At 41.6% G+C, this 12,589-nt stretch overlaps 1 protein-coding gene and 1 long non-coding RNA gene across 5 annotated transcripts in view; one reads left to right on the top strand and one right to left on the bottom strand.

Annotated features, from left to right (window-relative positions):
- Positions 1–12,589, bottom strand: part of LOC117196154 (uncharacterized) — a 108,675-nt gene that overhangs the window by 71,128 nt on the left and 24,958 nt on the right. For both annotated transcript variants that reach the window (XR_007478050.1, XR_007478051.1), the window contains 3 exons: positions 8,252–9,258; positions 6,628–6,727; positions 260–695 (listed from right to left, as the gene is read on the bottom strand). This is a non-coding gene — a long non-coding RNA (uncharacterized LOC117196154). The remainder of the gene's footprint in view (positions 1–259; positions 696–6,627; positions 6,728–8,251; positions 9,259–12,589) is intronic.
- SCRG1 (stimulator of chondrogenesis 1) overlaps positions 1–12,589 on the top strand; it is a 39,387-nt gene that overhangs the window by 8,223 nt on the left and 18,575 nt on the right. The window contains exon 1 of one of the 3 annotated variants that reach the window (XM_033403597.2): positions 694–3,200. The exons of 1 other annotated variant lie outside the window; for it this stretch is intronic. In XM_033403597.2, coding sequence (XP_033259488.1) covers positions 3,092–3,200 — 109 coding nt within the window. In that variant the 5' untranslated portion in view covers positions 694–3,091. Of the gene's footprint in view, positions 1–693; positions 3,201–9,254; positions 10,495–12,589 lie in introns of those variants that run through there. One more of the 3 variants, XM_004278681.3, reaches the window with a different exon arrangement.

The raw sequence follows: 12,589 nt of genomic DNA, 5'->3' as shown, positions 1-12,589 counted from the left end.
ACCTCTGAGCAAGTCAGGCTCCTAGTGGAGAAATCTCTGAAACTTTTAGGTCAGGGAAGAAAATCCCAGCATTTGCCAACATAGTTTGGACTCATTAATTTTCTGACACTAAAAAGCCTCTAATTTCTATGGAGAAGAGAAACACACTGAACAAGTATGATAGTCTTAAGCCCCTCATTCTCACTGATACTTGGCTTTCCCCATTTTCTGAAATATTTTACATTGAGTAACTTAAGACACAAAATAAAACATAGCATACACTGTTTCTTTTGAAAATTAATCTGTTTTTGGCCGCGTTGGGTCTTTTGTTGCTGCGCGTGGGCTTTTCTCTAGTTGCGGCGAGCGGGGGTTACTCTTCATTGTGGTGCACGGGCTTCTCATTGAGGTGGCTTCTCTTGTAGCGGAGCACAGGCTCTAGGCACACGGGCTTCAGTAGTTGTGGCACGTGGGCTCAGCAGTCGTGGCTCGCGGGCTCTAGAGTGCAGGCTCAGGCGTTGTGGCGCACGGGCTTAGTTGCTCCGCGGCATGTGGGATCTTTCTGGACCAGAGCTCGGACCTGTGTCCCCTGCATTGGCAGGGGAGTTCTTAACCACTGAGCCACCAGGGAAGCCCAGCATACACTGCTGAAGCTTTCCTGATGCAGGATATTTTACACTTCAGCCTTGCTGGTCCAATCAGCACAAGTCACTCGGATTCTGTGGGAAAATGCAGTGAAAGTTCTGTAAGGTGGTAACAATGTGGGGACAATTTTTGCTACTTCATCCTCAAAGGAGCCCTGTTTGGAATATTAGTGATAAACGCAAAGACTAACTTGCCAAGGACAGAAGACAGTGTTATAGAAAGGCTTTCTTTTGGTAGAATTGTTATCATGTTTTAGGCTAATTTTAGTGGCTATATTTGCCGCCCACTCTAGTGCATGCCCACATCCTATGAAACAGTAAGTGATGTTTTAATAGGATTATAATATATGTAAAAACATATCATGTATTTAGAGATGAAATATCCAGGGAAAATATTTCCATAGCTTACCATTTCTTGGCATTTCCTGTGTCCTATCTGATATGTATATACACAAAGGGAACTTCAACTTGCAAATGCTTCTATTTGGATTTCCAAATATGCAATTTTTAACATGTTTTATTAGTGACAGAGCAATAAAGGAACAACTTTGCAGCTAATTTAACACCTATAAATTTCCCTGCAGTGTAAAAGAAATGGCCTTGGCAGACCACATGTCTGCTCATATTTCAAAGAATATTAAATGTAAATACTTCTAAAATGCCCTATAGTTAGAGTTCTCTTATTCCATAAAACACTTACAGGTTCATTGTTTATACTTTTATAAAAAATGGTACCTGATTCTGAACAGACTTATTATGTGAAAATTATTTTTTAAATAGCTATATTTGAGAAGTCATATAAAAGCTAGATAATTACAAATCAACAATTACAATCAACCTGAAAAATGTTAAAAAGACATTGATCAAAAAATTCGAAAACGTATGTCAACATAAAACCTGCACATAAACCTTTATAGCACCTTTATAACTGTAAAAACTGTAAGCAACAAAGATGTCCTTCAACAGGTAAAAGGATGAACAAACTGTGGTATATCAGTATCATGGAAAATTATTCAGTGATAAAAAGAAATAAACTATAGAACTCTAAAAACACGTGAATGACTCAAACACTTATTGCTAAGTGAAAGAAGCCAGTCTATACAGGCTACATTCTATATGTTTCCAATTATATTATAGCCTGAAAAAGGTAAAACTATAGAAATGGTAAAAAGATCAATAACTGCCAGAGTTCCAGGTGGGGGAGGACAGATTAGGTGAAGTCCAGGAGATATTTTAGGGCAGTGAGACTATTCTGTATCATAATGTAATAATGGATAGTTAACACTATGGATTTGTCAAAACCCATAGACCTTTACAGAACGAAGACTGATCCTTAATGCATGCATGATAAAAAAACTATAGTTAAGAGGTTGGGGTATCGCAGGATGGGATGCAGAATGTGATAGAACAATCTAACTGTATTACAAATGCACAAAACAACCTCACTGGAGCCTGGGGTAGAGGGAAAGGTGCTGACCTGAGCAACTTTGTAAATGGAGCCTATAAAACTGAGGGCAAAAGACACTGCACATAAGCACCGTGTCCTAGTTGATAAAATTATTTATTGCAGGATACGGGTTAACAATTCTGACACTGCTGTACACAAATGCTGGAACAGAACAACTAAATGAGTGGCAGATGGTGGGGACAGGAGAGGGAGGTTACCCATCAGCAAGGGGAGAAGGTCAGAACAGTTCATCTAGAAACAGATTAGAGTTGGAGACGTCAACATAAACTCATGTGTAGCTTGATATAAATATAATGGTTACATAGAGAAATACCTACAGATGTGTGCACATAGATTACTATATGCACCTATATTTCCCAGCTCCATCAGCAGAGAGGGCCCAGAAGTTATGACACTCCAGAGGCAGTGAGTCCATCTAGTGCCTGGGTCTGCGTTTCCAATCCATTCTCCAATAAAAGGAACCAGCATTCCTTGAGGACATGGTTGATTCTAGGACTGGGACAGGAAATATACAAGATGAGCTTGGAGCTTCTTGTAGTGTCAGAAAGTAAGAAAATGTTGGGGGAAAAAAACTAACACCTGATGACGGTTTATATCAAAAGGACACAGGAGAAAACTAAAAGGACTCCCAACAGCCAAGGCTGGAACAATTTGAGCAACAAAATAACATTTTTAAAGTACTATTGGAGGGAATTCCCTGACAGTCCAGTGCTTACGACTCCACTCTTTCACTGCCGAGGGCATGGGTTCAATCCCTGGTCGGGGAACTAAGATCCCGCAAGCCAAACAGCCAGCCAAAAAAAAAAAAAGAAGGTACTATTGGATTATAATCCAAAGTATAAAATAAAATATCCATGAGTTCATACTGATATGAATAAATGAGGGAGAATAGACACATCTCATGTGCAGAAGAATTCCAAAAACTGTTCGCAGATACTCAAGGAGGTGGAGCATATCCTGACTCCTCGGGTGTGGGCTGAACAGGCTGACTTCCTTCCAAAGGATGTGGCATGCAGTGGGGAGAAGACAACCAACTTTGCAGTGGAGAAACCTGACACACACTGCCACAGCCAGGATCAAGGTCAACATCCACTGTTATGAGTCCGCTCCCAGTAAGTGCCCATGATATAATGTGATGAAGATGGAACTTCACCTCTGTGGCCTTCTTCCCCAAAACACACAACCCAAGTCTAATCACAAGATAAATACTAGACAAATCTCAATTGAGGGACGTTCTACAAAACACCTAACGAGTACTCCTCAAAAGTTGTCAAGGTCATCAAAAACAAGGCAAGTCTAAGAAATGGTCACAGCCCAGAGGACCTTAAGGAGACTTGACAGTAAATGTAATGTGGTGTCCAGAGCAAGGACATTAGGAAAAAAAAACAAGAAAAAATGAATAAGGCATGGGCTTTAGTTAATAACAATTTATCAATGCCAATTCATTAATTGCAACAAATATATCACATGAATGTAAGATGTTAAATAATAGAGATATAGGTATAGGTATATTGAAGTTTCTGTATTGTCAGCAACTATAAATCTAAAACTATTCTGAAATTTTAGTTTATTTTTAAAAATATATTGAGAGTCATATGCTCACAGAAAGTGGGAAATGGAAGGTACCATAAAAACCGTCAGTTAAACCTTTTATTGTGCAAGGGAGAAAACTAAGGATTTATAGTATGGTTTTGTAGCCTGCACTTTGAGAAAACAGTGGTGGCTTGCTGCTGAGCTGGTCCTCACTGACACTAAACATCAATCACAGTACACAGTAGACACTCAATAAATTATTACTGAATGCTGAATAACTCCCAACAACCTACCATCTACCCAAGTATCTTATCCTCTCACTCATTCATTTATTAACTCATTCATTCATTCAACAAATGTTTACTGAGTGTCTGGCACTATCATTTTACTCCTAGAATTATAACCACTTAGAAACTCTATCCAAAGGATGGACATTTGGGCAATTTTCCATATCTGACTTTGTAGGAAACTGTTTAGCTGATTCAAGTTTATAAGCATCCAAGGAAGAATGGTCTCAGGCCAGGTTAATAGAACATAGACTAAGGGGGTACAAGAAGGAAGGCTCTGAGTCCTAGAGGGGATGTGTGGTTCGTTTATACTCAGGTTGTGGGCTGCAGCCTTTTTGAGTCATACTGTTGTTTTAGACTCTCTCATCTCTCATTCCACTCCTTCTACTACTCACTGAGACAACGGGCTAACAGCCTATTGTTGTCTTCTTTCCAGTTTCAGCTCCACTACTTACCAGCTTGGTGATCTTGGCCAAGCTGCCTAATCTTTTGGGGCCTCAGTTCCCCTATCTGAAAAATTACCTCATGAAAGAATGTTGCTTGGGTCAAATAAGCCCACATTTCTAAAATGTTTGGCACACTGGCAATGACATTATTATTACTACTGTCAATACTGTTATTGTTATCATTACCAACCAACCAGAGGCTTGTACCTAGGAAGCTTCGACAGTCACTTGGGGTGTACAAAGAACACACGCTGGCACACTTAATCAATCTTTCCATCTTTCTTGGTTTGATAAGTAGGTTGTTTCCAACAAATTGCAAAATTATCGTTGTGATCTGGGCTATGATTCCATTCACTGTCAGTCCAATGCCTCTTTTAGACTGCCAGGAAACCAAAGGCCTTATTTTCAAGTTCCCTTCCTTCTTGGCCTCTTTTCCTGCCAAAATTTATTTTCATGTTAACATTTATTCTAAATATTCTATGGGCTCCTAAAACTGGACAGTTCTCCTAGATTCAGTTCTCTCTGGAGGTTCATTTTTTTCTGACTTTATTTCTATGATATTTAACGGTCAGGTTCATCACAAGATAAAGACTGTAGTGTCTAAGAAATGTAATTATTTACCAGTAGGTTTAGCTCCAAGCCTCAGGATTTACTGACCTCTTTAAATTTGCTAAAAGTCACCAAACAATTCAAAGAAATTTCTCCGTTCTGCTTTCTTCTCACTCTCCAGAAGGAGTCAGGTTGTTGGCCACTGATTGCATTTGGTATTTAAAAGGCCAAGTCTTGGGACTTCCCTGGCTGTCCAGTGGTTAAGAATACGCTTTCCAATACAGAGGATGCGGGTTCGATCCCTGGTCGGGGAACTAAGATCCCACATGCTGGGGGGCAACTAAGCCCGCGTGCTGCAACTACTGAGCCCGTGCATCACAACTAGGGAACCCAAGTGCCGCAACTACAGAGCCCACGTGCTCTGGAGCCATGTGCCACAACTAGAGAGAAGCCCACGTGCCACAACAAAAGATCCCATGTGCCACAGCTAAGACCCAACATAGCCAATAAATAAATAAATATTTTAAAAAATAAAAATAATAAAAGGCCAAGCCTTATACTAGAAGATCAATACATCTAAAATAAAAACATGGGTTTAGGGATAACTTGTATTGTTAGGGGGTGGAGGAGGTCAAGCTAACAAAAGTTTGTTTTTGGCATTCCACGTCTTAGTTAGGGATTATGTAGAGGTTAACATCAGTAGCAGATTCCTGTTGAAATGAGTTATCTGTTCTTTTAAAGTCTCTCAACAGCCACCAAAGAAAAGGAAGGTTAAACCTTTATCTATCTATTAGGCTTTTGTTCATAGGTGTCAATGATGCCAATAGAAAAATATTGTCTTGTTATGTCTAAGTGCATTTAAGCAATGGGTGTTCCTTCAGCCATACTTTAAAACATAAAATACTTTAAACGTTGATTGCTATTGTATCAAACTATTTCACTATTAGATTACTATCATTATTGTGAAACAAACTGAATAAAAAGTTAGTATGTTCAAAACAAAAAACAAACCAAAAAAATAAAGATCAGGTTTGTCAGGGTGCTCACGACCTCTACATGCCAATGCTGTGAACAAGTCCCAGGCCCCCAGTGTGACTTACTGTCCGTGTCCAGGTAAAGAAGGCCATGTGTTTGCTCTTCTGATGAAAAGTTTCTGAGCAAGAAGATCCCCGCCATGAGCCCCGTTACAGCCACGGCTGCCTGTCTGGCATCCTGCCAGTTCCTAAGTGCATCCTAATTCCAGTACGAGGGCCTCTGGGAAGCAGGTCCCTTCCTACAGCTGCAGCAGCATCTGCTTGACATCGTAGGTGACAGCCCCTTGGTGATTAATAATGCTGTCTCCTCAAGGGCTTCACTGGAGGCTCCTTGGTGGAGTAAGTTTTCCTAAGTGTCACAGCAAAGGCAGAAAGCTAACTAAGTTTGGGTAACAGAGGTTACCTTCTTCAACCCAGTTGCAAAAACCATTCTCAGCACAAATGTTCCAGGTTCAGAGGAAATCTTAAGGGAAACTTTAAATAGTTTTAATCAAAAAGAATATTCTTGTACTGAGTTCAAAAATAAGTTAATAAAACAGGTTAACTTCTTCTTTTTAACGGATGGAAGATTTTAAAGACATTCTAAAAGGCGATTTTGTCTGTAGCTCATTATTATTGCAACAAACATACTGTGAATTAGTTTTCCATTAGCGTCATTATTTTGAAACTCCTTTTGTTAAGGATACTCACATAAAACAGGTCCTCTTTCTCTCCTGGGAGGAGCCTGCGAAGGTTGAAACCGCTGCTGCTTCTCTCCACACCCTATCCTCAGCAACTCCAGGATTTAAGCCTGAAGGAAACAGGAGAAAGGGGTCAATTAGGGAACAGAGAAGCAGCAGATTCTAAATCAGGGCACATGCATGAGCTCTCAGGTGGAAGTCAGGGGAAGAGTTTATGTGTGTTCTCATTTTTTTCACAAGCTTAAGATGTCCAATGTGTACAATTATTTATACCTAAGACATCTCCTGAGACTTCTTCTGATTGGAAGGATTTTGTTGTTATCATTTGTTTGCTTGTTTTTTAGGAAATACTAATCAGCTCGCTTTTCAAATTTAATGCCCATACTTTTAACATAGCTGCTTAAGTTCTGTATCATGAATTGGCTCTGTCATTAATTTGGGGGCTTACCCACCTCACATGAGAAGTTTACTCTGGGAAGCTCCAGAGCTTGTCTCAACGAGACAGATGGTCTCCAGAGCAACATAAACCAGGGCTCAACAAGAGGTCTCAGTAACAGGCCATCAGGAAAAAACAAAATAAAACAAAATGCCTTAAGTTTCCATATACAAGAAAACAAATACTGGTTTCAGATTTTTAAAAATTTGAGCCCCAAATTAAAAGTCTCAAGGGCGGGACTTCCCTGGTGGTCCAGTGGTTAAGACTCTACGTTCCCAATGCAGGGGGCCTGGGCTCGATCCCTGGTAAGGGAACTAGTTCCACACATGCCGCAACTAAAGATCCCAGATGCTGCAACTAAAAGATCCCACATGCCACAACTAAAGATCCCACATGCCGCAACTGAAAGATCCCGCATGCCGCAACTAAGACCCAGCACAGTCAAATAAATAAATAAATAAATATTGCGATATTAGGGAAAAAAAGTCTCAAGGGCAACCTCTTTAATTGCAGGCCTTGGTTTGCAACTCAACTGCTTCCCAAATGGGCAACTCTGTGCCATGGACATCAGGTTGAAGAGTTACAGATGTTTCTCGTTTAACAGTGTTCAATAATTCTCCCTAGAAATGACGGGAGTCCAGCCAGTGATAAGTAAATGTTTGAGACATAACAAAGGACTAGAAAGCCCAGATGCAAATGTGGTTTTGAGGGGAAATCTTTCCTGAGTGACTAGGAACATGATCTGGAGGCAAGGGACAGTAACACCCTGAAGCAGGCCTGCAAGAAACACAATGCCAGGCCTACTGTATGGATTTGGATATTGCTGACTATAAAAGGGAATCAACTATTTTGAACAACTATGGATTAAATACAAGGAAACAAAATGAGCAATGTAATCAGGGAAATAAAGAAGCATTAGATGAACAGGGAAATAAGAGGAAGACGAAAGTCAGCATGTGTTGGCACTGCACTTCTGGGCTAGGTCAGCACTGGGTAATCGAGATGGACAGCTCTTCAGATGGACTGAGGCCTGAACAGTTTCCACTTTCTTCTTCATACTCACGTATTTCTACACATTTAAGTCGTACAAATAAATTAACCATCTCTGTGGCATAAGCTTTCTGTAGTAAGCATCACAGGGAACGTATCTATAAACATGCCAAGGGAATGTGCAGTCAACTGCACACACGTCTCGCACCTGTTTCTTGGATCCCATGCCACTTGCTCCAGCCTCAGTGAAGTGGAGCTTGGAGATTCGAGCTCTCTCAGGCTGCTGACTGAGTCTGGTTTTGCAGGTCTTCACTTGGCTGTGTGCTCCTCCATCCCAGGGTGTGTACACATGGCTTCCCTAGAACAGCTGTCAGCAGGTCCTTCCACTCACCTCCCTTCTGGAAACGCCTTCCTTTGACTTCCATGCCAACCCTCCGAATTCTTCTACCACTCCCATTCTCTGCTCATCCCTTAACGCCAGTGGCCCCTGTGATTCTGACCTCAGCCCAGTTCTCTTCTCGCTCGGAGTCCATTCCCGGCACGTGGGGAAGCGCGTGGGCACTAGACTCAGAACCTGCAGGCTGCAGGCTGCGTGTGTGTGATCCTGGGCAGGTTCCCTGACATCTCTGACGTGTCCCCTCTTATAAAGTGGGGCCAATACGCGGACCAACTTCATGGGGTCATAAGGAAGAGTGAATGAGTTCAGACGTGTGAATTGCCTGGCACCCAGAGTACAGGCTCAGCTTCTTTAATTGGGACAGCCATGGCTTCAACTATTATTTAGTTGAATAACTCGATCACTTACTTAGTTGATGGTTAGTTGACTAGCGGATAAACTCTGATTTTCTAGCTCATATTTCTTTTCTGAGCTCCAAGTCCATTTAGCCAACCACCTACTGAACATCCCCAGTTACACCCAGGGCTCCTTCAAGTAATTCCACGTTCACAGACTAACCACCCTCCTCTCTCCACTCCTGCTCCACCCGAAACTACTCTTCTTTTTTATTCTTTTTCCGAGATGAGTAACGGCATCATCCATCCAAAGGTCCAAACCTTCGAAAGTTAACAGAATCTCCCCTTTTCTCAACTACCCGTACCCTAAACATAAAGATCCAACTGCGGAGACTTCCCTGATGGTCCAGTGGTTAAGACTCTGCGCTTCCAATACAGGGGGCACAGGTTCAATCCCTGGTCGGGGAATGAAGATCCCACGTGCTGCGGGGCACAGACAAAAAGAAAAGAAAAGAAAATCCAACTGGTCACCACATCTTTTCAGTTTTGCTTCCTGACCATCTTATCTTCTGGGTTACCCTCCTCCCTGCCTCTAGACTCTTCCCTCCCACACCGTCCTCCTTTGACACTGCAGTCAGTGGGTTCATCCTAGAAAGGATGGTTTTCATGATCTTTCCATTGACCTTCAGGATAAATCCACAGTTTTTAGCACAGCATGTGAGGTACTTCATCAACTTGCCTTTCTCTTCCTCTGTTTTATCTCCTCCCACCCCCCCCCTCAGCCCCCATTCCAGCCGCAGGAAACCACTGTAATCCCCGAAGTTATCACCTCTCCTTCACCACCATGCCCTCGTTAATACAACCAAGATTACCCCCTGTTCTCCATCTAGATAATCTTGCTCTGTTATCATCTTTCTAACTCCTGGGACTCTGCTCCAGATGGAATTAAAACAACAACTAAAGGATAGTTAACAGATGCTACAACTCCAGTTCAGTTTGCTCAAAACAGTGAAATTCCTTTCTTGCCTTTATTTCTGAGGCACAGATTTCTTTCTTGGTCGTTTTATTTTTTGCTTTCCAGTGACGGATAATGACCCTTTGCGTGAGGAGCTGGTGAGATGGGATAGACCTTCTACCAAAATGTCAAAATAAGGGATCTAGATGGTGAGGAAAACTTGGTGAAAACTTACAAAGAAACTGTGAGAGGGGAGGAGGTGCAAAGCCAGCATTTCCTGAATCACAGTAGCCGTTCTTCCTCCCACCTCCCTCCCTCTCCTCTGCTTTCTCTGTCCTTATCTCTCTGCTTTTTGTCCTTATCTGTCTCACACACACACACACACACACACACACACACACACTTCTCTTAAGGGAAGAAGAGCTCTGTGTTCTCTTTAAATCCCTCAGGTCGTACATTTTATTGCTCTAACAGTCCGCCTCCCTGAGGTTCCTGTCCAGACAAGCTATTTCAAACTTCGGTAGAGAAGCTGTTGGTTCACTCGCCTGGTTTGGAAGCGTCTGGGGGCAGGTCTCGCAGCCCTGTCTCCCGCCCCCCCTCCTCTCCCTGGTCCTGGCTGGTGGGCGACAAGGCAGACAAAGGTTCGTTTGTAACCTCCTTCCAGCACCTCCTCTCTTCTCCTTTTGCCCAAACTCACCCAGTGAGTTGGAGCATTTCAGAAGATTCCTCTGTCAAGAAGACCAAAGGAAAGGAGAAGAAAAAGGGTATGGACTTTTTTTCCTTAAGAATCATTTTATGTCATTGATTCTACTGCAAACTACTGCTATAGACTAGAGCAGAAGTGTATTTGTGTCTTGAGTCAGAAGAGAAGGACAGAGAGGCAGAGAGAGTCTCTGAAGAGGTGATGTGTGCACTTTGAGAAAGATGATGCTTTCCCAGGTTAGAGGAAAAGAATCAGATTAAAGGAGAATAGAAAATGTACATTCCTTAACGGGAAAGGCATTTAATTGGGGACTTAAAAGGAGGCAGCTCCCTCACTGCTGCTCCTTGTTAAAGCCCCCGTCTGCCCTGAATCTGGCTCCAGCATTCCACCTCTCAGGACTACGCGAGGGTGATGAAGTACACAAGTTCCTTTTCAATGCAGTAGCTGTTATCTCTGTATTCCTACTTTATGTAAAGTTTAATGGCAATGTCTAAGAAAGTGAATGTTTTCTGCTTTTAAAAATCCTGATTCCTTCTAGAAAAATGGTTTCGATGACCTTAATTGCCAAGCAGAAATAGACACAGATGTAGAGGACAAATGTATGGATACCAAGGGGGAAAGGGGTGGGGTGGGAGGAGTTGGGAGATTGGGATTGACACATATATAACTATTGATACAATGTATAAAATAGACAACTGATGGGAATATACTGCATAGCACAGGGAACTCTACTTAATGCACTGTAATGTCCTAAATGGGAGGGAAACCCAAAAGGGAGGGGATATATGTATATGTATGGCTGATTCATTTTGCTGTGCAGTAGAAGCTAATACAACATTGTGAAGCAACTATACTCCAATAAAAATTTTTTAAAATCCTGATTCCTAAAAAGAAACTGGTATAAATGTGTGAGACAAAGAGGGAATTCACGGAATTCATCCTTGGTGTCCCCACCGTGGAACACAACACAGTGTCTGTACTGCTGCAATACAGGGAACTCTTTTTCCCTTTGGGGCTTATAAAAATTCCTCTTTAAAATTCCTTGACTTAGTTACATAGACTGTGTAAAGCTCTCCCAAACGCTGGTCCTTTTATCCAGTGATGATGATTTCTCATGGCCAGGGAAATAGTTAAAATGATGCAAGCCTGCATATTCATATCATTCTCTGAGGTGCTTGAAGGCAGACCACCTTCAGGGAGGATGTGGACTTTGTTTTACCACTGATGAAGGTCTCTTGGGTATTGGGGCTGATCGTGTCTATTTTAAAGATGTTTGGAAGGCTTATCTACCTTCTACTACCACTTCTTTTCCTTTAACCTACACTGTGAGAAGTTTCACTGCAGCCCTCAGTCATTCTAATACAAAACTCTTCTGGTACAGAGTGGGAATTTTAAAAATAATAGTTATTTTCATCCACCAGGAAAGATGAATGGAAAAACACCACGACTGGATGGCAGTTTTAATCTCTTCCAACTATAATTTTGATATTTTAAATGTCAGGTTCTGAGCTGGAATTCTCATTTGTTTGTGCAGCCTTTGCTTCCTTCTGGCTGTGTTATGAAAGGAATCTGAAAATGGGCTGCCCTTTCTAACTCATCAACTCTGTTTCATCCCACTGCTCTTAATTCCAGTTTCCAGAACTGGCATCAGCTGTCTGCATAAGCACTGCAGCATAAAGGCCTCAACGCTTTCAGGACATAGCTGTGTTTTGGCCATTAAATGAGATACTTTTTAAGTCTCCACTTAACTCCAACCATTCAAAAGCCTGCTGGTGCCAAATACCCTCACATAACCAAAATTTGCAATGCCCTACCCATATGACGGTGACAATGATTTGTTGCTTAATTGGAAACATCTTGTTCATAGTTCTGTATCCTCTGCAGTGGTCTTTTAAAAATAATGCCACTATTGGGATATGAATGGTATCTTACAACATTAGTTAATTACATAAAATTGAATCCAAAAAAACCAGTTGGTAACTCTCTAAAGATCTCTAGTTATTCCTTCAGATATTCAGTTTTTAGCCTTGTTTTCTGTTGTAATTTGGATGTACTTCAGGAGGAATTTTAAATGCATCTACTTCAACAGAAAGAGGGGAAAGAAATAGAGCAATTTGCTTCGAATTGGTCAAAAGTCATTTCACTCTTGTTGGCAC

This window comes from Orcinus orca, chromosome 6, assembly GCF_937001465.1.
Source record: "Orcinus orca chromosome 6, mOrcOrc1.1, whole genome shotgun sequence".
NCBI classification, from domain to species: domain Eukaryota; kingdom Metazoa; phylum Chordata; class Mammalia; order Artiodactyla; family Delphinidae; genus Orcinus; species Orcinus orca.
The sequence above is the reverse complement of the archived record's forward strand: the minus strand, read 5'-3'. Positions and strand labels throughout refer to the sequence as shown.